The sequence below is a fragment of the Crinia signifera genome, chromosome 2 (genome assembly GCF_055691185.1).
Source record: "Crinia signifera chromosome 2, ASM5569118v1, whole genome shotgun sequence".
Taxonomy (NCBI): domain Eukaryota; kingdom Metazoa; phylum Chordata; class Amphibia; order Anura; family Myobatrachidae; genus Crinia; species Crinia signifera.
Genome location: NC_139218.1, coordinates 167,399,789 through 167,425,091, shown reverse-complemented (window position 1 = coordinate 167,425,091; position 25,303 = coordinate 167,399,789). Strand labels below are relative to the sequence as shown.

General features: G+C 44.9%; 1 protein-coding gene across 4 annotated transcripts in view; it reads right to left on the bottom strand.

Moving 5' to 3' along the window:
• Positions 1-971: 971 nt before the first annotated feature.
• TNNT2 (troponin T2, cardiac type) overlaps positions 972-25,303 on the bottom strand; it is a 283,358-nt gene continuing 259,026 nt past the window's right edge. For all 4 annotated transcript variants that reach the window (XM_083173182.1, XM_083173185.1, XM_083173181.1 and 1 more), the window contains 3 exons: positions 24,794-24,884; positions 24,642-24,682; positions 972-1,225 (listed from right to left, as the gene is read on the bottom strand). In XM_083173182.1, coding sequence (XP_083029308.1) covers positions 1,174-1,225; positions 24,642-24,682; positions 24,794-24,884 — 184 coding nt within the window. In that variant the 3' untranslated portion in view covers positions 972-1,173. The remainder of the gene's footprint in view (positions 1,226-24,641; positions 24,683-24,793; positions 24,885-25,303) is intronic.

The window sequence follows — 25,303 nt, the reverse complement described above, 5'->3', positions numbered from 1 at the left end:
AGCCTGGCTGATTAGTTAGGGTGGGTAATGCTTTGGATGTGGGATCCTCTGAAGCTTACCCCTGGCTATAGCATTACACCCTCTTCTAGCCTGGTGCTGGTTGCCAAAATATAGGTGACCACCACTCATTTTGTTCTCCATATTTTGGGAACCAGGACGGTCCCCAGAGCCCGGTGCTGGTTTCATGAATATAGGGGGACTTTATTTAGCTTTTCCCTAGTGTTCAAGAAACCAGCACTGGCTCAGATAGCCCGGGGCAGGTTATGCTCATGGGGATGACCCCACACAACAATTATTTTATTTATTTCTCCATTATAGACAAAGAAGATGACACTCCCCTCTGCTTTATTCCAATGCATTATTATTTTAATACTTTTTTATTCTCCATAAATTGTGAGAAATTTTAAATCTCTCATGCTGAATCTCCCATTATGAATCTCTGGCACAAATCTCTCTGTGTAAGGCCCTTAAGAACTCATCACTTAAATTCTATACAAACCCATGTAAACTGTGTAAGCTATTCTACTAATGACCTCCCCTCTATAGAGTCCATACATATGTTTAAAGACAGTTTGTCCTGCACATCTTTGCCATTGCTTACAGCAAATCCAACTTGTTTTTCCCTGTGTTTATGTGCTTGAACTGCATATCATGATCCATAGGATAGCACTTACAGTATCCTATGTATTTGGCATGTTATTATCCAGTCTTGTTTTATTATTATTTTATTACTCTTTTGTTTCCAAGATTTACAATTTGATTTCTAAATTTAGTTTTAAGAAACTATTTTTAAATTTTGCCATAACAAAATGTTGTTATACTGTATCTGTATTAAGAATTATAGAAAGTTTAACACATACCTCTGACATATCCTCTTTACTATAGTTAACTTTTGATACCACACTATTACTCTTTACAGAAATTTAGATACAATTGATAAATAAAAGGCCATTTTTCATAATCAGTTTTTTATTACCATTGAAAGTTACACACTGAATTCTTTATTTTATCCTTCAGATCTGTGCACAGGGAACACATTTGTGTGTTGGAGGTAAATGATAGATAGCAATGAGTTTGTGAAGCAATTGCCAAAGGAGTCCATGGGTAATGAGGCAGCATCCATAATTAAGTACAGTTTCTGCAAGACAACTACTTCTTCTTTACAATAGGTGATCATTTCCATCTTCCTCCCAGAATACCTTTTCCAGCTCTGGGACCCTTGGAGCTATAGTATAAATAAATGGTGAGCATTTGCAATATCGCCAATTATATGCTTTTATATACAAAAAAATTAATTGTTCAATGTATAAGTATATTGAACTATACAGTCTCAGGAGACTGTCTAGGACGGTTAACAGTCAAAAGGTCAACACATGAAAATAGGTCTACATGCATTGGGTCAACATGATCAAAAGTCGACACAACCAAAGGTTGCTATGGGAAATGTCGCCATGAGTTTGTCACTATTCTTTTTTTAAAAAAGGCCATTAACCTTCCAGTGGACATGTAGGGGGAATATAATAGTGTGTCGGATGCAGCGAAGCACCGTGCCTGAAGCATGGCGAGTGCAGCAAGATATATGGGGGACGTGGTACACATATACGGTTATACAGTGTCAGTGTCGACCTATGTGGACATAGGCACCAAAAAGTGAAAATCTCATGTTGACCTTTTTTCTATGGCAACCTTCTCCAGGTCGATCTTTTGCTTGTGTCAACATTGTGACCATGCCGGCATAATGCACATCAACCTTTATCATGTGTTGACCTTTTACCTATTGACCAATAGTTGCCAATCTATTGAATGTTGACCTTTATTGAGTCGACCCTATGATCCATACAATGGCAAGATATGTAGTGGTGTTGCCATTCTACATTGGCACACAGTATGGAAGAAAACTGGCACTGTTCATACAACATAAAAATTGTGTATTAACTTCCACCGTCCCTTACAGCTCCCCTCCGGCAGCTACCGCAATGATACCAATTGCATATACTCTAACTCTTGAGATAAGAGCTACCCTTTTGCGAAGCAATTTTATGAAAGGGAAACTCCACGCTCAAACAACCTTAGGCTGAATTCACAATGAAAATAACATATGTCTTTTTATATATAATACATTTTATTCAATTAGCTGTTGAATAACAATTAGAATATAATGCACTTAATAGCAAACGTAGGCAATAGACAATAAGTCCCTATCATAAAATTTTCTTTATTTGGTATAAATCTATGTGTTTGAGTTGAAGTTTGTGAATCAGACCTAGACCAATTAGATGTGTATACACTAACACATCATTGAAACCTGCAGCTTCTTTAAAAAAAAAATTAATTAACAGAATAATAAGTATGCTTATTGATTAGCACCCGCCCTCTAGAAAAATCTAGTGCATTTGGTAACCTTTTGCGAAGCAGCCCCTGCCATGGTCCGGGCAGCACAGCAGGAGGCTGCTCAGACAAAGGTGAAGGGGGAGCGGCGTGGATCCGTGTGAGGAGAAAGGGGCCCATGCGGGGGCAGCAAGGGATGCGGTATGAAGCCCACAGGCTTCTATGGGGCATTGCCAGGTTTTTGCCATGCAGGTTTTCTTGCATACCAAAATACAATAAAAAGCCCTGCATTTTTGATCCTGCCCAAAGGGTTAGATGTGCAAAAGCTTAGAAAAAAAGAGGTGATGTTGCCCATAGCAACCAATCAGATTCTGTCTATCTTTTCTTGATTGCATCCTAGAAAATGATAGACAGAATATGATTGGTTGCTATGAGCAGCAACAACTCTTTTCATTATTAGTAAATTTACCCCAAACTGTACAGTGCCTTAAAATAATAGTCATTATTTAAAAACTCAGGATGTTACATATATCTTAACATTTGGCCATAAACAGGCAATTAAACTGTGTCATTTTCACTGAACTAAAATAATTTGTTATGTGTGTGGCACACTCACAAAAAATATGATCCTCGAAAAGGGACCAATTTATCAATAATCACATTGCAATGCAAAATTAAGGCCCATACACACTGAAAGTCACTCAAAACAGCAGCTTTCAGCTTAAAGCCGCCCAGAGTGTATGGGCCGGCGATGAGTGGTGAGCCCTGCTGCCCGCTCCCTCATCATCGCTGGGAAAGCCATTCATCTACTGGTTATTCCAGCAGATGAGCGGCTTTCAGGATGGCTTTGCATAGCGCTGTGCTATGCAATGCCATCCTCCCCACTCCATCGGCACTGGGCAGGGGGAAAGCCGCTTAGTGTGTATGCACTGAGCGGCTTTCCCCCAGCGATGAATGCATAGTCACCCAGTGTGTATGGACCATAAGTCATTCTGGAATGATGCTAAAAATGGAATGGATATTGGATCAGAAACCAATAATGCTGGAGTTAGCCGATAATGATGTGGCCAAAATGGAAGTTGTTAAGGCCAGGGTTTCAGGAGCAGCCAGTAGTAGCTTGCCCCTGTTTCAACCACCAAGAGCATGAGTATCAGAAATGTCATCACACAGATGCCCTAAGTGTGTTGTGGATGAGAAAGATGCTATCACTATACTGTGAATAGATCCCTAGGGAAAATTCCCTTCATTGAAGAGACTTACTTCATCCACTATTGCTATTTTTTAATCAGAACCTGATTTTTCTATCTGAGAACCAAATTACCAAAAAAGCATTTCTTAATGCTGGGATCCTAACCATTAGATCCATGATTTGTTTTTACGGATTCAGTATGAAATCCCGGCGGTCGGGATCCCGACGCCGGAATCCCGACCGCCGAAATCCCGCCAAGGGGGGACGTGGATCGCCCCCCCTTGTGGGCTCGCTGTGCTCGCCACGCAGCGGGCCCGGTGCCTCGCTACGCTTGGCACGCTAATTTATTCTCCCTCCAGGGGTGTCGTGGACACCCACGGAGGGAGAAAGTGTCGGGATTTCGGCGGTCGGGATTCCGGCGTCGGGATTCTGAACGCCGGGATCCCGACCGCCGGGATTTTAACTGTATCTCGTTTTTACGGTACTTGTTTCCTAGCACAGCGCCACCGATTAACATTGAAAGGCATCGGGTCTAAAAAATCGGTCGCATCGCATGCGACCAGATCGCATGCGATGCAATGCGACCGATTCGGGGTATGGGACGGATATTAGACAGCACTTACATCGACAGCCATTACATAGACACCATTAGTTCGACAGCTCAATAGGTCGACATGGTTTTAGGTCGACATACCATTAGATCGACATGTCATTAGGTCGACAGCTCATTAGGTCGACAGCTCATTAGGTCGACATGTTTTTAGGTCGACACTGCCATTAGGTCGACAGTGTCTGTGTCGACAGTCAAAAGGTCGACATGGGTTTTTCACTGTTTTTTGGTCGAAATGTCGCAGGATAATACTCCCTGGGAGTATTTTACCTGTTTCCTGTGAACTTCTAAGAAACAATAAAACAATATCTGGAGAAAAACAGCAGTTTCATTGATTGTCAATTTGGATAAACACCATTTATGGACTTGAAACTAACACAATTTTAGGCGCCATACCACAATTGTGTGTTTAGATTGTCGTATTTGTCCCCTAACCCTCTAGGGACACTGTGGTAAGGCTGCCAATAGTCTAATTCTTTCTGTATCTAGCGCGATTGGATTATTGGTCTGTGTATATATATATATATATATATATATATATATATATATATGTGTATATATAACGAGCACTTACCCCCTTCCTTTGCAGGTGAGGATTGAACCGGCACACGAATGTAGAAGTGAAAAAAGACGTTTAATGTACAAGCATAATTTGCACAGACAGTCAGCTGTAACCTAACAGCTGTTTCAACCACTTCCTAGTGGTTTTCATTAGAGGTGAAGTAACATTACAGTAAGCCGTTTATATAGCAGAGAATTGCGCCCAAATCGCACCAGAAAGAGGCCAGTCAGACCTCCTGTGACGTCAGCAAGCGTCACTGACAGTGAGTGACAGCGGGACTGGATGCTAGGGGTGCGGCTATCTGGTGAGTCACCAGGGTTCTCCCGGCGCGTCAGCGCTAGGCTGGCTCCGGGGGTTCCCTGTGCAATGTTTTTTACTTCGCGGCAGGAGACTGCGGGGTACAGCAGCGATGCTGTTACAGTCCGGCACAAGGAGTGTGTGCCATTGTGACATGGCAGAAAAACGTGCTGGTTTTACATGACGGGCTGAGAGGTGATGCCAAATTGGCGTGTGGTAGTGTCAGGAGGGGTAAGGGGTGTGCACAGAGAGGTCTGATTGTCCAAGTAAGAGTATACAACAATATGAGAATATATAACACCACGAATATGTAGGATAGCTGTATATACAAAAAAATCCACACAGAAATATTATACATAAGAATACATTATCAGTGAACATGTCCACTGTTTGCGCTGTCGACCTGCGCCATGGATGTAGTGAAAGATATATAACAGCAGTAAGCGAATTCAAGAGATGGACATAAAAGTAGTCCAGTCGACATGCAGATGTGTCGATACTACCAAAATCCTACAATCGGTGTCTAACGGATTGGCCAATGTCTGATCAAAATGCAGAAGTGCAAAGTAAGGTAAACAAACCTGGTATAACAACAGATGTCCACCCGGTCGACATAGGGACATGTCGATCCCGGAATATAGGACAAAGGTGACTATTGTACGATGTGATGCAATCGGCAGCATGGCCATAACTGTAAAGCAGACGGGGACACGTATAGGGAAATCTTTAGTGCCTACCAGTCGACACTGGGACGTGTCACTCAGACCTAAATCCACTCTAAGTATTAAGGTGATCATATCGCAAATACACATGGCGGTGTATGTCAGACATAGTAACCAATACATGTAGGACACAGATAACGCTCGGCGGCGTGCAGTTGGAGTAAGGGTCCCTGGACACACGGAGGTGTCAGGGGTACATCCAAGATTGCCCAAAAATTTAAGGCATAGCAGGTATCTTACAGGAAGACACCCATTTTAAAATCCTCATTCAAGCCCTGTGGGGCCAGACTCTTGAGCCTGAAAATCCAAGAGAGTTCTCTCTGTAAGAGGAGCCTCTCCCTGTCGCCCCCATATTTCAGGGGTGGAACATGGTCCAAGATGGTGCACTTTAAATCAATCATTTTGTGTTTCTGTTCCAAAAAATGTCTCGCGACAGGCAAGTTCTTGAGGTCACTTTGGGTAGTCATGGGGTTGATGCTTTTTTTGATAGAAGATCTATGCTGATTAAATCTTTCCTTGAAGGTGCATGTCGTCTTTCCCACATAGACTTTGCGGCAAGGACATTGTAAAGCATATATAATGAATCTACTGTTGCAGTCGAGGTGAAATTTTATGTTAAACCTCTCACCATTAAGCGGGTTGGCAAATACAGGACCAATTAGAAGGTATTGGCAGTTCACACAACCTCCACATTTGAATGTGCCTTTTTTGCAATTGAGCCATGTTTGTCTTGATCCAATTGAAGGGTTAGGCGTGGTTTTGACCAAAAGTTCCCTAAGGTTGGGGCCCCTGCTGTATGCAAACCTGGGGGGTGCTTTGATCTCTTTGGAGAGAACCGGGTCGCTGGTGAGCAGATGCCAGTGTTCATTCACCTTGTTTCTAATATGCTTAGAAGCAACAGTGTATGTGCTTACAAAGTTAACTCTGTTGTCTTTGTTGGCACTAGCAATCACTTTGGATTGGAGGAGGTCATCCCTTTTGAGTTCCAACGCTCTTTGGACTGCCTTCTCCACTTCATGTTTATCATATAGTCTATCAAGGAATTTGTCCTTCATAGTAGTAATAGCCGTCTTGGTGGTTACGGGGTCTGACGTTATCCTGATTACTCTTAGCAATTGAGAATATGGCAGCCCACGTTTCAGAGGCTCTGGATGGAAGCTAGTAGCCGCAAGCAGAGTATTCTTATCAGACTCTTTAGTGTAGATTTTAGTGGTAAGTTGCCCATTTTCTACCATTACCGTGACATCAAGGTAATTGATGAGCTTCTCACTAAAATTGATAGTGAACCTAATGGTTCCAGGTATAGAATTAAGTTCATTGAAGAATTCCAGTAGCCTCTCCTCCCCTCCTGTCCAGATAAGGAATAGGTCGTCGATATAGCGGACGTATAAAGCGATATCAGCACTGTTATACCAGGTTTGTTTACCTTACTTTGCACTTCTGCATTTTGATCAGACATTGGCCAATCCGTTAGACACCGATTGTAGGATTTTGGTAGTATCGACACATCTGCATGTCGACTGGACTACTTTTATGTCCATCTCTTGAATTCGCTTACTGCTGTTATATATCTTTCACTACATCCATGGCGCAGGTCGACAGCGCAAACAGTGGACATGTTCATTGATAATGTATTCTTATGTATAATATTTCTGTGTGGATTTTTTTGTATATACAGCTATCCTACATATTTGTGGTGTTATATATTCTCATATTGTTGTATACTCTTACTTGGACAATCAGACCTCTCTGTGCACACCCCTTACCCCTCCTGACACTACCACACGCCAATTTGGCATCACCTCTCAGCCCGTCATGTAAAACCAGCACATTTTTCTGCCATGTCACAATGGCACACATCCCTGCTCCTTGTGCCGGACTGTAACAGCATCGCTGCTGTACCCCGCAGTCTCCTGCCGCGAAGTAAAAAACATTGCACAGGGAACCCCCGGAGCCAGCCTAGTGCTGACGCGCCGGGAGAACCCTGGTGACTCACCAGATAGCCCCACCCCTAGCATCCAGTCCCGCTGTCACTCACTGTCAGTGACGCTTGCTGACGTCACAGGAGGTCTGACTGGCCTCTTTCTGGTGCGATTTGGGCGCAATTCTCTGCTATATAAACGGCTTACTGTAATGTTACTTCACCTCTGATGAAAACCACTAGGAAGTGGTTGAAACAGCTGTTAGGTTACAGCTGACTGTCTGTGCAAATTATGCTTGTACATTAAACGTCTTTTTTCACTTCTACATTCGTGTGCCGTTTCAATCCTCACCTGCAAAGGAAGGGGGTAAGTGCTCTTTATTATCTGTTTAAGTTCCTGGCACCGAAGGACTGTTAACTACATGTTGAGTGCCATCCTGCTAAACTACTTTGACTATGTGTGTATATATATATATATATATATATATATATATATATTTATTATTTTTTTACAACAAAAAACGCCCAGGGATGCCATGGCTTTACCCTATTGGGAGGTCCCCACTCCCCCAGGTTTTGGGTGAGGGACCTAGGCTATTGGAGCCCAGTGATGGTTCCAAATTACTGTGGACCCTCAGTTTTTTTGTCCCCCAGTATTTTTGGAACCAGGACTAGTCTAAGTGACCAAAGCTGGTTTCTTAAATACGGGGGACCCCATCACTTTTTCCCCGCCGTATTTGGGAAACTAGAACTGGCTCAATGAGTGGGGAGGGGGGGGGGGGGGGCACACAGTGATTTCTGACTTTGTCTAAAAACTAGCACCCTATTACATGTGTAACTTTCAGCTGTAAATTACATCTCTGAAGTGCAATTTTTTGAGTTGTCTAGACAAAATTTGCACCTAATTACATTTTGCACCCATGATCCCTGATGTGCAGTGCCTATTCTGGGGGGGGGGGGGGGGAGGGAGGGGTTGGGGCAACAGATTGATATTCCCATAACTCACATTCATCTACACTGGGGTGTGAGGATCTGGAAAGATAAGTGTCTGGAAGCTACAGATGTTTCTTCATACATCCAGCCTCAATATGCCATGCAGCGTTAGATGTCTGCCATGAGTGAGCCACCCGGTCCCATTCAACTCTGCTAATGTCAACCACATTTTTTAACAAAGGTGCATCTGATTCACAATGCAACATACCTATGATGCACAAGCAGACTGTGCAGATTAATGTGATATATGCAAGGTATCTACTGCTGCAACAATTCTCGCAGGGAGATGATCACCTGGCGACCTTCAGCCATGGTAATAGAGGACTATTTTGAATGTGCTTGGCATGAGGCATCTTTTTAGAAGCAAGCTTGATTCCCAATTCTGGGAAGATCAGTGTCATCGAGTGCTAAAGGGTATCGCATGCAACAACTACTTTCCCTAGCTGAAGAAGCAACAGCCCTGCCTACCAATGTTCCCCACAAGGAAGAGCTACCCCCTGTAGCTACAGTTGATGTGGAACCTGCTTCCGAGACATCGCATCCAAAGGCCCAGTTTAAACTGCTCAGAGAAGATGATGGTGTGAGCAGCCTGATACCACAAGATGGCCAGGATTTGTTGCTGCAGGAGGCTGACTGTGAAGCAGACATCATCGTTTAGGAGACTATATACATAAATGTGTTTGGGACTACTGACTTGGAACATTTAATAACTCCACAAGTATTTGCAAAAGTTGTCCCCACTATCTATCATTCAATTGAACCATATGAGGCATCTTAGGTAACAATGTTGAACCTTATATTGATATGACTCTGTGCGAAGTTCCTTAGATGATCTGTGATCATTTTGCATCTTTTAAGGTGATAAAGATAGTGGAGGGTGAGAAAGACAGGTGCATTCGTTAATTCTTGCCTTTATGTGGATTTAGGTGAGGGCCCTGATGTAGTCAGGGATGAGTTACCAGCACCTAATATCGGCAGTTGTACTGCTGGGGATGTCATTCATGCAACTGTGCTAGAAGTTAACCCTTTCTTCCCTTGACATCTGGTTGTGACATGTGGGCAGGAAACTCTACTTGCACAAGTTGGACAGATCTGGGTCGGATGTGGGCAGAGTACTGTATGTGAATGACAATAAGAAATATTCTGTTGCCATGATGCCTGCTAACACCACATCCCCTCGGGAAACCCAGGATCCCCATTCAGAAAGGGGTAAACATTTGAAGGGTTATAATAATGTGTGTCTGATTTGAGAAATGCAATGTTGCCAACTAGCTCGCTCAGCTAACCACATTCCTTCCCAGGGACCATCTGATCCAGATATTATCCAGTTGTCTAATTGTAAGGAAGAATAAATTAACCTACAGTATGTATTGTTGAGAATGAGTTGATCTACAGGTACCTCAGGAGAATATATATTGTCTTATGCCAATGTAGCTAGTAATTCTGACATGGCATGCCTTTTTACTGGGAATGCCAAGGTGGGACCCGTACATGGCAGGATTCAGGGGGGGCACCCGAAGTTGTGCCCGTTGTTTCAGCCGTATGCAAATTCGTGTTCCGGAGGGCTATTTACAAAGCATTCAAATACAACTGCTTTGTAAACCTCCGACCGCTAATACGGCCGCTAATACTAATTCGTACAGGCAGTTTGCACGGATCAGTCAGATCCGTGCAGGCTGCAATGTGTGAAAATAAATAAATAAATAAATAAAATGGTGTGGGGTCCCCCCCACAGCCGTAACCAGCACCAGGTTGAAAGAGCCGAGGCTGGTAATAAAAAAAAAACAGGGAACCTGACAAATAGGGGTTCCCCGATTTTTTTAAAACCAGCCCCAGGGCTGGGTCTGGTTCCCAAAATACGGGGGACAAAATGAGTAGGGGTCCCCCGTATTTTAAGAACCAGCCCCAGGCCCAACCAGCCAGCATGGTAATGCCACAGCCGGGGGGAGACTTTTATACAAGTCCCCCAGCCAAAGCATTCATCCCTACCGACCAGTCAGCCTTGCCAGGGGCCCTGGGGGAGTGGGGACCCCCCAATAATGGGGTCCTCCCCTCCAGGACTTACCTGACCAGGCTGAAGCCTGTTGCTGTCCCCAGTGACCCTGGGCTGTGGTCACTGGGCTGATTAAGTGTAAAAAAGATAGAATATACAATTGGGTTTTGCTGTGGAACTATGAGTCCCAGCAAGCGTGGAACGCATACTGGGACTTGGAGAACCACAAGTCCCAGCATGCAGCCCATTAATGGGCTTGCTGTGACTTTTAGTTCCACGGCAAAACCAATAGTTAAAGAAAAACACACTGACACATAAGAAAAATAAAACTTTAATACAGACTGATGCTTACCTATCTTGAGCCCGTAGGTAGCCCTCGGTCCTGGTCTAGGGGTTTGGTGTCCTGGTCCGGAGCTCCTGGTGCTCCGAGTCTGGTGGTCCGGTGCCCGGGATCCGACGAAATCCATAGTGAAACCTGTGGAAGGAAATTATACTTACAAGTGTCCTATGGCGAAGATCTGTCCTCTTCAAAGGACGTCTTCCACTAAAGAGTTCTTTTGACATCATTGCACGCAAAAATGACAAAAAGATGGAAGCTGTATTTGGTACTCTTTACTTAGAAGGGCGCCCACGATTTTGATCGTGGGCATCGTTAGTAAAAAATCTCGGGCATCTCGGGGATTGAATGCACTAAAAAATCGGGTGCGATCAACCGACGAGATGCCCGAGATTTCCCATAGGGAACAATGTTAAATGTCTCAATTGACCCAATTTTCCTGTTCAATGCCTCAATTGACCCGATTTTTCCATAGGAAACAATGTTAAATGGGCCACAGAGGCCAAATAGGCACCCTGAAGTGTATAATGGCCACCCGAATTGTTAACGCCACCCCACGATCAACGTCAACCCGATGCGTGGCGAGCGCAGCGAGCCCGCGAGGGGCGGCGGTACGCGTCCTACGACCTTTTCATACCCCCACTATCCACGTCGGCGTGGAGTTGAGAATAGAAAGTGTGGCGAGCGCAGCGAGCCACCGAGCCCGAAGCGTGGCGAGCGTACGCGGACAGCTGTGAAGCCCGCGAGGGGACGCGGATACCTGTGAAGGTATCCGCTGCGCTCGCCACGCTTCGGGCTCGGTGGCTCGCTGCGCTCGCCACACTTTCTGTTCTCAACTCCACGCCGACGTGGATAGTGGGGGTATGAAAAGGTCGTAGGACGCGTACCGCCGCCCCTCGCGGGCTCGCTGCGCTCGCCACGCTTCGGGTTCACGTTGATCGTGGGGTGGCGTTAACAATTCGGGTGGCCATTATTCACTTCAGGGTGCCTATTTGGCCTCTGTGGCCCATTTAACATTGTTTCCTATGGAAAAATTGGGTCAATTGAGGCATTGAACAGGAAAATCGGGTCAATTGAGACATTTAACATTGTTCCCTATGGGAAATCTCGGGCATCTCGTCGGTTGATCGCACCCGATTTTTTAGTGCATTCAATCCCCGAGATGCCCGAGATGGGCGCCCTTCTAAGTAAAGAGTACCCTGTATTTTATGTCACTAAGTATGTAAGAGGTAATCTTTTGGTATTGGATACTGCTTCAGAGTTGGTTCTTATACAAATTTTGGCACATACTCATGATTCTCCTACTATCTTAAATGACACTCCCAATATCACTCCTATCATACATGATCCAAAACCACAACGGAGTGATGTGGATGCTTTACTACAGGAGTATGATCATCTTTTTCATGGCATTGGAAAACTTAAACACTATCAAGTTCATCTTCACATTGATCACTCAGTCATCCCAATTGCTCAAGAACATCAGCGCGTTCCTATCAACATAAGGAAGCAAGTGGAAGAAGAAATACAGACTCTTGAAGACTTAGATATAATTGAAAAGGTATCTGGCCCAACACCATGGGTATCCCCTTTGGTGGTAGTGCCCAAACCAGGTCAACCAAACGCAGTGAGAATATGTGTTAATATGCGTCATCCTAATGTTGCCATCAAAAGAGAGCACCATATTATTCACAGGTGCAAGTTTCTTTTCTAAATTGGATTTAAATAAAGGTTATCATCAACTAGAACTTGATGAAGAATCACGGCAAATAACAACATTCTCAACTCATGTTGGGTTACGATGATACAAACAACTGTCATTTGGAATCATATTGTCAGGCCTCAGGTCACTGGTGTACCCGGCTGCGGCAGCAGTGAGCCAGTGGAGGATGCTGGGTACTGGAATGCAGGTGGTTTGAGGTATGGAGGGTTCTTATGGCATGGGAACTGCGGACGCAGCCAGGTGGGGAATTGACGTGACTCTGATCAGAGGCGCGGAGTCTAACACCACCGACGGTCTTCACCCGGGACCCCCGCAAGGAGGTTTGGACTCCGCTGCGTTCGGTGGTGAGGTCGCGACCCTCTGACCTGAGTTCCCACACCTGACTAGCCTAGCACAGGAGATGGACTGTGAGTGTCTCTGGTCGTGGAGAATCGTAACCGATGAATGGCCTGGAAACTGCTGGAATGTCGGCAGTCTGGGAACTGCTGGGTTGTCGGCAGTCTGGGAACTGCTGGGAAGTCGGCAGTCAGGGAACTGCTGGATTTGTATGAAGTGTTGACACCTGTGTCGACTTGGGAGTTGGAAGTGGTGATGGCCCTTTAAGGGCAATGCAAACTTGCTGGCAGTTGCTGGAAGATGACCTGGCAGGTAAAGGGTGTCCAGGGAGCTTTCAGGAATCAACAGCAGCTGTAGCAGATTACTCAGGAACACAGGTACTCAGGAACAAGGGAATCTGGAGCCTAGAACGCTGACTCCTGGTAGCACACAGGATTAAGACTAGTTGTTCAAGGCAGGGGTAATGGGCCAGAGGCCTTACCTATATCCCCCCAGCTGGTCTGTGATTGGCTGCAAGCTGCAGCAGCAATTAAGTCCAGGAAGTACCTGTGCACACCTTTGGTCACATGAGTCAGTGCACAGGTCAGAGCAACAAGGTCACAGGCAATCCACTGGAGGGCAAAGTCATGTGACTGCAAGTGTCATGGCGGTGCCCATGCAGACTCCAGAGTGATGTCACACAGATCCTGCCATGGAGAATACCCAGGGACAGCGCAGGACAAGGACCTGCGTCGCAGGATGCACCAGCGTGCGGGTAAGGAATGTGGTCGCAGATGCGAACGCACACTGCGGTTTCTGACTCATATCCAGTGGTGTAGCTAGGTGCTGCGGTGCCCAGAGCAAGGGCATGTTTCGGTGCCAGGTTTGTCAGCACCCTAGGCAAACTGAATGCCCCCCCTCCTCAGTCCCCACATTCATACACATAAATACCGGGCAACAGCATGAGGCTATTTGCTGGGTGGTAGAAGAAGGCAGCAAGCAGTGGGCAGGCAACAGCAGGACTCATAAAGCTAGTGGCTGCAATGAGGGCGGGTGGTGCCGGCTGGCAGGAGTAAGCTAGCAGGGTTGGTGGTCGGCATCTTGGGAGGCAGGAGGAGGAAGCTAGCTGGTGGGTTCAGCGGGCACCAGCCACCAGTAGGAGGAAGCTAGCGGGTGCACGGGTGGGCGCCAGCAGGAGGCTAGCGGGTCGCACGGTGCACGCTGTCTCTGACGCCGGGCACAGCAGGAAGCAGGCGAGCAGGGCGGGAGAGCCGGCAGCAGAGAGCACAGCTCCGGCGCCAGGTGACATCCCAGTGCCTGGAGCTTGTGCTCCCCTGGCTCCACCCTAGCTACGCCTCTGATCATATCCGCAGCAGAGGTGTTTCAAAACGCTATCCATTAGGTCATACAGACAGTACCAAATGGCATCAATTACAGTGATGATATCCTGGTTTTTGGAACAACACGCCAGGAACATGATGAAGCTCTGCGTCAAGTGTTGCAGTGTCTTCAATCAAAAAATTTTACGCTGAACAAAGATAAATGCGCTTTCTTCAACAGAAACTCAAATTTTTTGGTCACATCTTTTCTCAAGATGGAGTGAGTCCTGATCCACAAAAATCACAAACATGTCCAAATCTGCCAATGCTGGTGAAGTCAAGTCATTTCTTGGGATGACTAATTATTGCTCTCAATTCATTCCTAATTACGCTACTCTGACTGCCCCACTTAGGGAACTCACAAAGGAAAATGCTAAGTTCCTATGGACATCCTCTCAATCACAAACATTTGATGACATAAAACGATGTCTGCAGGATAGTGTCACAATGTCATATTACAGCACTGACTGGAAAACAGAACTTATTGTGGATGCCAGTCCTGTTGGGTTTGGAGCTATCTTGACTCAAGTGAATACACATGGGGATCATAATATTATAGCACGTAACAGAGGTGGAAAAGCGTGACTCTCAGCCAGAAAGGGAAACTCTTGCAGTAGCCTGGGGTTGTAAACGTTTTCATCTCTATTTAAACAGTATTGAGTTTACCATTCAGACTGATCATCAAGCTCTAGTGACACTTTTTGGAAATCCAAAAGCCAACAAAAACAGGTAGAATACAGCGATGGGGCTTACATTTGCAGGCATATAATTTCTCCATCATTCATAGGGCTGGTGCTGACAATCCGTCACATTACATGTCCAGACATCCCTTGCCTTTTGACATATTGCAATCTACTCCGGAGGAGGAATATGTGAACTTTATTATTAACAATTCAATTCCTGATTCACTTACGAGTGCCGACATCAATAAGGCTTCTTCCTCAGATAAAGTTTTGTCAGCAGTAAAACATTGCATTACTTCCAATGATTGGCAACTTAATTTTCAAATGATGAGGAACAAGACTTCCGAACACTTCATAAACAATGTCAAGAACTTACTGTATATGATAATTCAATCATTCTCAGAGGTGACAAAAGAATCATTCCAGCTGTTTTGAGAAAGAGGGTAATTGATATTGCTCATGCCAGTCATTTAGGTCTTGTAAAGACCAAACAACTTCTATGTGAAAAGGTAGCGTTTCCTTCCATGGAGCAACTTGTTGAATCGGAAATTCATAACTGTATGACAGGTAACCTTCTTTCTACACAAACGAACAGTATGTCACGAACCTGGATGTTGTTCTTCTGTTTCCCTGTTTCTACATGGTCCTTCAATATGTTCTGCCTGGATTCATTCAGCCTGCACGTAGGCTGAAATCACTGTGTGTGTGAACTATGGTCAGCTCCCCTTAATAACACACCAGTGAGACTTCTCTAGCCCAGGTTCTGATAGCTGTAACCCCTTAGCTCCCTGCTAGCAGTAGTTAGCATTTCTCAATCTGAACTCTCATGGAATTCCTCTATAAGTAATTATTACAGCCTTGGTGCAGCCCTTGATAAACCTCGGCAAAACAGCACTTAGTATCCGGATCTGAAAGCCAGCATTCCTTATGTATGTTAGGAGTTAAGCTTCAGTGTTTCACAGCCTACTAGGCCTCTCTCCAATTCAAGCCTGCCTGGAGTACTGACATCACAGGGCAGGGCCGGCGCTACCCACTCAGCAGCTCCTGCAAAGCAGGGAGGCGCCATGCTGAAAAGGCGCTGTCTCCCTCCCTGCTCTGCTAAAGCTGCCTCAGCCCTCACTGTCACTGCCTCCTGCATGCCGCCCACAGCGCCTGTCTGACAGTGGGTGGCAGTATGGAGAGGCTGAGCAGCTCCCTGCACCGCGCACACACTGTCCTCCTCCTGCGACCTGCCCCCTCTTCCTCACGGACACTTGAGCTGAGGCATGTAGCGCTGTCTGTGAATGCCTGGATGACAGGTCATGTCCGGATCCGCCCCCTACCCATTGCTCCCTGCGCCTGTCAGCTGTCAATCAAATGACGAACAGGCAGCGCCGCAATCCCTTTCTTCCCTCTTCTCAGTGTGCTGTGCCAGTGCCGCTGCCAGTCCTCAGCACTCTGCCCCCTCTGTCTCCTCCCCTCTTCTTCCATCTCCTCCTTCTCTCCCCTCCTTTTCCCCTCAGTCACGAGTGCTGCACATACTTTTTGTACTGCTTTCGGATCGCATCACACACCGTACGATGCAATGCGATCTAGTCCATAAAGTATGCAATTCTCGCAGCGTGTATGGGCACCTTTAGTGCCTGCAACATTTTGCGGACACAGCACTGAGATGGTGTATGCATACATGTACATGTGCCTGAGATCCTCCATAGGATCGCATGTTGCATACACTCCCACAATCGGGCTGCAGCTTGTTGCAATAACAATGTGAAAGGGCGCAAAATGTATGGTTTGCAGGAGGGCGCCGGACACCCTAGCACCGGCCCTGTCACAGGGTCTGAATATCTGACGACGAATCATCCAATCCTGTGTCTGCGTGGGTCTCTCAGAATCACCTGTCTCCAGTCATCAATCACCCAAGTATAAATAGAGAGACCTGGGACTCCAAGGTTGTCAGTTCCTTAAGTCACACAGCTCAGTGTGAGCTTTGTATCTGAGCCTCCAGTATGTAATTACTGACCTCCTTGTTTACCTGCACCCACTGCCAGTTACCAGCATCATGTGGCAGTTACCAGTATCCTGTGGCAGTTGCCTGCATCCATTACCAGTTACCAGCATCTATTACCTTCATCCACTGCCAGTTACCAGCATCCAACACCTGTTACCTGCATCCAGCACCTGTTAGCTGCATCCAGCACCTGTGCTTCACTTGCATCAGCACATGAGCATCATATGTAACCTGCACTTATGCATCTGTGCTTCCGGCACCTGTGCTCCACCTGATTTTACCACCAGTGCACCTCCTGACGTCCAGTCCAGTATTCCTGGTCAATCATTCCAGTTGTATCCTGTATCCAGCCAGTCCAATTGTTTCCAGTATCCGATCCGGTACAGTCCTATCTATATCTTGTCTCATGCAAAGAACACTAATAACCCGTATAATCAGTCACCCTACTATACATCCATCATTCTGCTTCCAATACCAACTCCCTGGTGATCCAGTGGTCAGGATATGGCTCTGCTGAAGGTTCGATTCCTGGTCAGGGATTGATCTCTGTCTCTTGCCTGTCTCCACACTCTTGCACAGACTTCACACACACGCCGGGTTTACAAACATACCTGACAATGTCTGGGAAAAGGTTGATGTGGATTTCTATGGGCCATTGTACAATGGCAAATACATACTAGTCGCTGTAGATGAATATACAAGGTATCCTGTTCTTGAAATAATATCTTCAACATCTGCCACATCTATCTTACCAGCGTTGGATAAAACATTTACTACTTATGGAATTCCAGAAACAATAAAGACTGATAATGGTCTGCTATTTCAAGGTGAGGATTTCAGCAAATTCATGAAACATTTTGGAATTCAACATCAAAAGATTACACCCCTGTGGCCACAGGCTAATGGTCTTGTTGAATGTTTCATGCGTAATCTGGGAAAGCAAATAAGAATTTGTAACGTATCCAGAATTCCAATTCAACAATCTCCAAATCAATTTCTTAGACAATATCACTCTGTGCCTCATTCTACAACAAATGTCCCTCCTCAGACATTAATGTTTCAAAGAAAAGTAATCAGATCCACTATTCCAGAAATCAATTTGAATCCTTCATCTAGAGATCTTCAGGTAAGAAAGAAGGACTCTTCCAATAAACAAAAGGCAAAAAAAGACCAGAAAAGAAGAGCTATTGTTTCAAACTTACAAGAAGGAGATCGTTTTCTGGTGAAACAAAAAGTAGTACGCAAGGACATGACTGCTTTTCACCCAAGTCCACTGACTGTAGTAAAAAGGGAAGGAACAATGGTTGTTGCAGAAAATGACATCATACTGTGACAAGAAATGTGTCTCATTTCAAGAAGATATTCCCATCCTTTTCATCTGATGCACCAAGTCAAGCTGATGTCAACAGGCCATCTATAACATCCTCAGCACCGAGTGATTCTGTTGTGTCTATTCCTTTGAGTGAAAGATCATACACTCAGACGAGAAGTGGCAAAGCCATCAAACCTCCTACAAGGCTTATTGAACAGATATGACTTTCATACTGTAACTTGTTGTTCTAAAATGTTTTTCCAGTTTAATGTGTATTGCATATTGTAGGTTATGTTTATGCTCAATTGCAGCCAGCACATTATTATGTGAAAACTAGTCATCTACATATTAAAGGAAGGCATACCTCCCAACTGTCCTGCTAAACGCGGGAACGTCCTGCTGTGGGAGGGGGGCAGTTGGGAGTCCCCCCATCTGACAAAATAGACGCTGTGCGCATGCGCGGCCAAAAATGGGGGGTGGCCTAATTTGCATAATCCACACCCTTAGTTACATACGCCATGCCCCCTTTTCGCCGCGCGAGTGTCCCTATTCTCCTGTTCATGAAGTTGGGAGGTATGGGAAGGGGGAGATGTAGTATATATAAAGGTAGTTTATGTGCATTAGCTAGATAAGTTAGTAACTCTTTAAGAATCTTGCAGTAGAAAGCAACATGTGACCAGGATAATGGAGATAGAGGAGAAGGACAAGGAGAAGGACGCATGAGCAAGCATGTGGGGATGCTGTCTAACTGTACTCCTGCAAGTATCACTTATAAACATACTTGCCTACCTGACCCTCTCCATGCGGGAGAAAATGCTCTGTTCCTGGACTTCCCTGGTAATGTATGATTGCCATCACCTGTGGTGAAACACCCTTACCTAGCTCCCCAAAGGTGATGGTAATCATACATTACCAGGGAAGTCCAGGAACAGAGCATTTTCTCCCGCATGGAGAGGGTCAGGTAGGCAAGTATGCTTATAAGTTATAAATGAGAAATAAAACACCTAATCGTCAGTGTGCAAGACTCATTGAAATAAACAAAGGTATGTCAAGATACAACATGTGGGTAAACCGATTTTTGTATTTTTGAAATGTAATTTCATGGCCGTTCATGTTCTTTAAAGGCAGATTACTCTGGAACCAAATGGCCCAGTTTCACGGGACCAAAATCATTCAAAGCAGACTCAATAGGTTCTGCAATAAGATTCTGGTCTCATTTAAATGGGTAATTTGGTTCCGAAGGTATAGCCGGATAAACAAGATATTCGGTTAAAGGGGGGGTGTTTCTCTACCCTTCACACCGGAAAATGCAGGGACTAGCCTGGTGTAAAAGGGGCCAACCCGGTTATGTCCCTGCATGATCCTGGGACAATATTCCCAGGTAAATCCCTGCATTTTCTGGTGTGAAAGGGGTATTATTTCAAATAGCCGGGACCAGCAGGTCTCTGAATACAGCCAGGCAGCCTCCGGCTCTCTGACCGGCTGCCAATGACTGTCACTTCTGACTGGCAGTGGCTTTCCCCCAGGTTAAGCAAGCATGTATTCCCCCTTGGCAATGAGCATGTAATCCCACATGGCAACGAGCATGGAACCCTTGGAAATGATCATGTAGGTAAGCAGTACTTATGTGTAGCATAATTTTTAAAAGGCATTATGGTGTTTGGCATAATACATTATGATGTGTGGCTTAACATGTAATGGGCATTATGGTGTAAATTTTTAATGTGCATCTTTGGCGCCCAATGTCCCTGTTTATGAAACATACAGTATTTTGACTTAATCTGTGTGGCATTATGTGAATTTTGGCTCTATTCATGTGGCATTATGTTAATTTTGGCTCATCCGTGTGGAATTATGTGAATTTTGGCTCTATACGTGTGGCATTATATGAATTTTGCCTCAATCTGTGTGGCATTATGTGAATTTTGGCACAATCCATTTGGCATCATGTGTAAGGGGCAGTATAATGGATTCTAGTATTTTGTTGCATAATGTGTAGAAGTTATATATGGTGTGGTACACTACACTCAAGGACACACCGCATTTTGAGTGGCCGCACCCACTTTTCCGGAGTGCGCCTGAGGCGCTCGCACAACAACAGCCTTTACTTCTGTTACCAAGGTGGACCTGTAGCATGTACACTGGCACCACTAACACCCTACCCCTCCCAAACCCTCTCCTATCATGGTCCCCCCCCTGTCATTTTCTCCTGGATCTGCCCCTGGACCCGAATTCAATAATGACATGTCTTTTGGGATTGTTGCCCACTTACTGGGTAGAGGGGCAGTGCCTGGGGATCAAGCAGTGTCAGTGGTTAATAAATCTCAGAAGGTTAGTAAGGAAGAGGTGGGGAGTCCCTCTGAAGCATTTCCCTAGTCCTCACCCCCTCATATCAGTGGGAAGCTTAGCTTTACAAGCGGAAGCTTAGCTTTACAAGCAGAACAAAGGAATGTTCAGCCTCCCAACACTAGTGACACTCACATGCAGCACACAGACACAGGCATTCAGCAGGGATCCCTCCATACGCTAAGGGTTCATTATTAAGTGTTTCTTTCCAAACTGAATTGAGAGTGGATGCCTCTGTAGAGACCCCCAGAGTTACAACTGCAGGTAAGGAAGCTGGAAGTCAGGGTGTGAGTCAGGGAGGTGATGTCAGAGGTGGAATTACCAGCGGTGCAGTGCCTACGAAACTGAAGGTGCCCTCTGCCGGCAATTACAATAGGCCAACCACTGTGTGTCATGATGAAGGGAAAGAGTGTGGTGCGGCTGGGGGCCCTCCCATTAAGGTTGTGGACAGTAACCAGTTAGCAACTTACATCCAATCTCTGCTGTACCCGCCTCTTGATCTTATTAGGGGGCACACAGGCCAGTGCCACTCTTTCCTGTTGGTTCTGGCACTTTTTAGGCTGCAGCTGGCTGTGGAAGCCATCCTGCTGGTCCAGGCCCTCCTACTCATCGTTAGTGCACCTGCTGGGGCTGGACATGACTGCTCCAGCCAATAAACACAAAGGAGGAAAGACAAAGCCAAAAACGGGACCATGCTGCTGCCAGCACTGAGGCGTGGACCCTTCTACCACCACAGCCGAGGTCGGGGCCCTGTTGCCATCAGCGCTGGGGCCGAGATCCTTCTCCCACCGCAACTGAGGTTGAGATCCTGATGCTGCTGAGACTTTACTCCCGCCATAGTCGAGGTCGGGACCCAGATGTCACTTGCACTGAGGCCAAGACCATACTGCTGCAAGTGCTGAGGACAGGGGGACCTGCTGTTGCCTTAGGTGCACCTCTCCCTGTGCTCTCTCTATGCTTCTTCTCCCTCTCTCTCCCTCCCTGTGCCCCTTCTATCTTTCTCTGTGCTCCTCTTTCTTGCTCTCTTGCTCTTCCTGTGCATCTCTCTCTGCGCTAACTGTCCATTGGGGTAGGATGGAGGTGCCATGTTTAATGGATGATTTGTGTGTTCATTAGGCCAATGCACGTGCTTACATGAGCCCAATAAGTGTTGGTGGGGGTGCCAAGTAAGTTGAATGTTATATTCCCAGTGGGCACATGGCAGTTATGAATGTCTGCACACACATGCACATTAGACAGTTGATAAGTGTGCTTAGTATGCATATTGAGGTGGAGCAAGTTAATATTTACACAAAGGCAGTTGGGTAAGTGTGCCAGGTAGGCATATGTGGGAAGATTAGTCTTTCCACTAGGCATATGTGTGTATTTCAAGTAGGCATTGATTTTGGGGATGTTATTCAAGTACACACATGCACAGTGGATGGTGCCCTGCAAGCATATGCACATCAGGGCTAGGGGTAACTACTCACAGTAATCACTTGAACAATATTTGGACTGTGAATGTTAGCCAACATGCACACAATAATGATGGATATTAACAGTACAATCCGTGAGTTTACTTATTTGTTTTCCCAGGCAAATCTGAGGCAGACCCCTCATAGGGTGCCAGAGAATACAAGTTGATCAGCCTCCTACTCAAGCTGACCATAGAAACATAATATTTTATGGCAGATAAAAACCACTTGGCCCATCTAGTCTGCCCCTTTTTTAAAATATGTTACCTCAAACCATATTTGATCCTTATTTCTTTGTAAGGATATCAATATGCCTATCCCAAGAATGTTTAAATTGCTCTACTGTATTTGACTCTACCACCTCTGATGGGAGGCTATTCCACTTATCCACTACTCTTTCTGTGAAGTAATCCTGCCTCAAATTTCCACTGAATCGTCCTCCCTCTAGTTTCTTTGCATGTCCTCTTCCTGTGATGAATGTTTTCCACCTGTATCTTGTTAAAACCCTTGATACAGTATATTTGAAAGTTTCTATCATGTCCTTTCTTTACCTTCTCTGTTCTAAACTATACATATTAAGATCTTTTAGTCTTTACTGGTAAGTTTTGTTATGTAGGCCATGCTCCATTTTAGTTGCCCTTCTTTGTACAGTCTCTAATGTATTTATATCCTTCTGGAGATATGGCCGCCAGAACTGAACACAGTACTCTAGATGAGGTCATAGCAATGACCTATACAGTGGCATTATTAGTTCTTTCTTTCTACTGCTGATTCCTCTCCCTATGCAACCAAGTATCTGACTTGCCTTCTTCATTGCTTTGTTACATTGCCTACCTGCCTGCCTGCCTGCCTTTAAGTCACCTGAAATAGTGACACCTAGATCCTCTCCTCCTCAGTAGTTTTCATTATAGTGCCATTTATACTACATTTAATCTTTGGATTTTTGAGACCCAAGTGCAAGATTTTGCATTTGTGTTACCCCTTTTGGTGCGTCTACCCTGTTGCATATTTTTATGTCATCTGCAAAAAGGCATATTTTATTCACATCTTATACATTCAACCATCTTAGAATTCAATCCCAAGCTTTCAAGTTTTAACTGTCTGCGATGAGGGACAGTGTCAAAAGCCTTACTGAAGTCTAGATAAGCTACATCTACAGCACCACTTTGATCTATTACTTTAGTCACCCAGTCAAAAAAGTAAATAAGATTTGTTTGACATGATCTTTCCCCAGTAAATCTATCCTGTAAGTTGTGTTGTGAGGAGAAATTATTATACAGCGAGAAGGCTATTCCAGATACGGAGCCAGGCAAATTGTCTAGTGGTGTGTTTTATTGGGGTGAACTATCAGTGTTTAAGAAGAAGGGTGACAGGGACTAAGGAAATGCTAGGATAGCTACGGAGGCTTGGGTGAGCAGCAGATGCCCAGCCCAAAGTGGCTCAGATAAACTTGGCTCCATTCACCTCTGAAGGGCTGGGCTGTGATTTTATCTCACAAAAGTATCCAAACAATAATTTTTTATCTATTTTCCAATATGTGGGAGCAAATGCTTGTCTGTCGTTGGCTCCTACACATTACCAGATTTTTGTTCCCACCAGACAGCTTGGACATATAAATCTTTAGGTGTGTACACACCATAAAGAGTTCAAATGCATCCAACCCTAAATAAGGCTCTACGAGCCTAATTCTGGTTGGCTCGGTAAGCAACAAAATTTGCTGCTTACCGAGTGCTGAAGCATCGCCTTGACAAATGCCCCCACCATCAACTCCTCTTGGTATCATGGGAGGGAATGTGCGTGCGTCCGTTAGCAGGAGAAATCATTCGATGGTCACCATCGAATGATTTCTCCTGCCTTCAGAGTTCGCAGAAGAGGGGTCGAGTGCTGATGTCCTGTAACGTCAGCCTCTCACCAGGCATCGGCCTGTCTGCGTTCCATAAAATGCTAGGTGTTCCCTTCTCCAGAGCGATTTCTGCCCCCAGCGAGTGTGTAATTCGCTGAAGTCATTCGGTGCCGTGGGTCTGCACATGCGCAGAAACACGGGGGCCTAATTCAGAGCCTAATTCGGATTGCTATGAACAATCCTGAATCGGCCACTATGTGTGTAGTTTGCACTACTTTTGATTTGTTAACTTTGCTACCCTTCTCCCCCATATCGACACATCATACATCTGCCCCAGTATCTGAAATATAATTTTACAATATGCATAGATAAATTATAAATTGCAGTATATTGGCAAAATGGACTCACCTTTTACTGGAGAAGGTAAATAATATTTATATGAATAGGAAAACGAAGAAGGAAAGAGAAACAGAAAAGAAAGTAGTATGTGAGTGAGAGAGGGAGAAAGAGAGAGAGAGAGAAAGAGAATAATTATAAATTGCTTAAACAATTTTATGACAAATATAACAAAAACACATTTTTTAAAGTAATGTGAAGGACTGTTTTGCCGAAATGTACAGATATTAATTTCCAGGTTTTCTCACATTTTTTGGTGGTCAGTAACACGGTTCCGCAAAACATTAATCTGTAAGAGAGAAAGAGACTTGTAACCAGCAACCATATATCCTATGTATAGTTTCTAACATAGGAAAATGCTAGTTAATGCTATTCATGCAATATCAAATACTATGTTTGCCTCATATTTTTGCTTCTTAAATTTCTCTTGCAGATCAAACTTCTCTGCCTCCAGCTGATAAATCCAGTTGTACATTCGCTGAGCTTCTGACCTATACAAGAAAATATGAATATATTAATAAAACCTATGGAATAACTAAACATATGAACAAAAAACATGACGGAAATGTCAGTGTCACCAACATCTTGCCATTTGCTTTTGTACCTAATACTGAAACATTTTGTGAACAAATTTAGAAATCCTTCTGTATGAATACTGGGTACTTGTGAGTTATCCGGGCGTCCGATTTTAAAATTGTATGCCTTAAGTTAAGGCATACAATCAGATGCGATGCGATACGATATCGCATCGCATCGCATGCGACCATCGGATGCGATGACCCGATTTTTCCATAGGAATCAATGTTAAAATGGACTGAGTCCATTTTAACATGGAATTCAATGGGAAAAAGGGGTCCTTTTCATACCCCTACTATCCAAGTGGGCATGGAGTTGGATATAAACCTGTGGC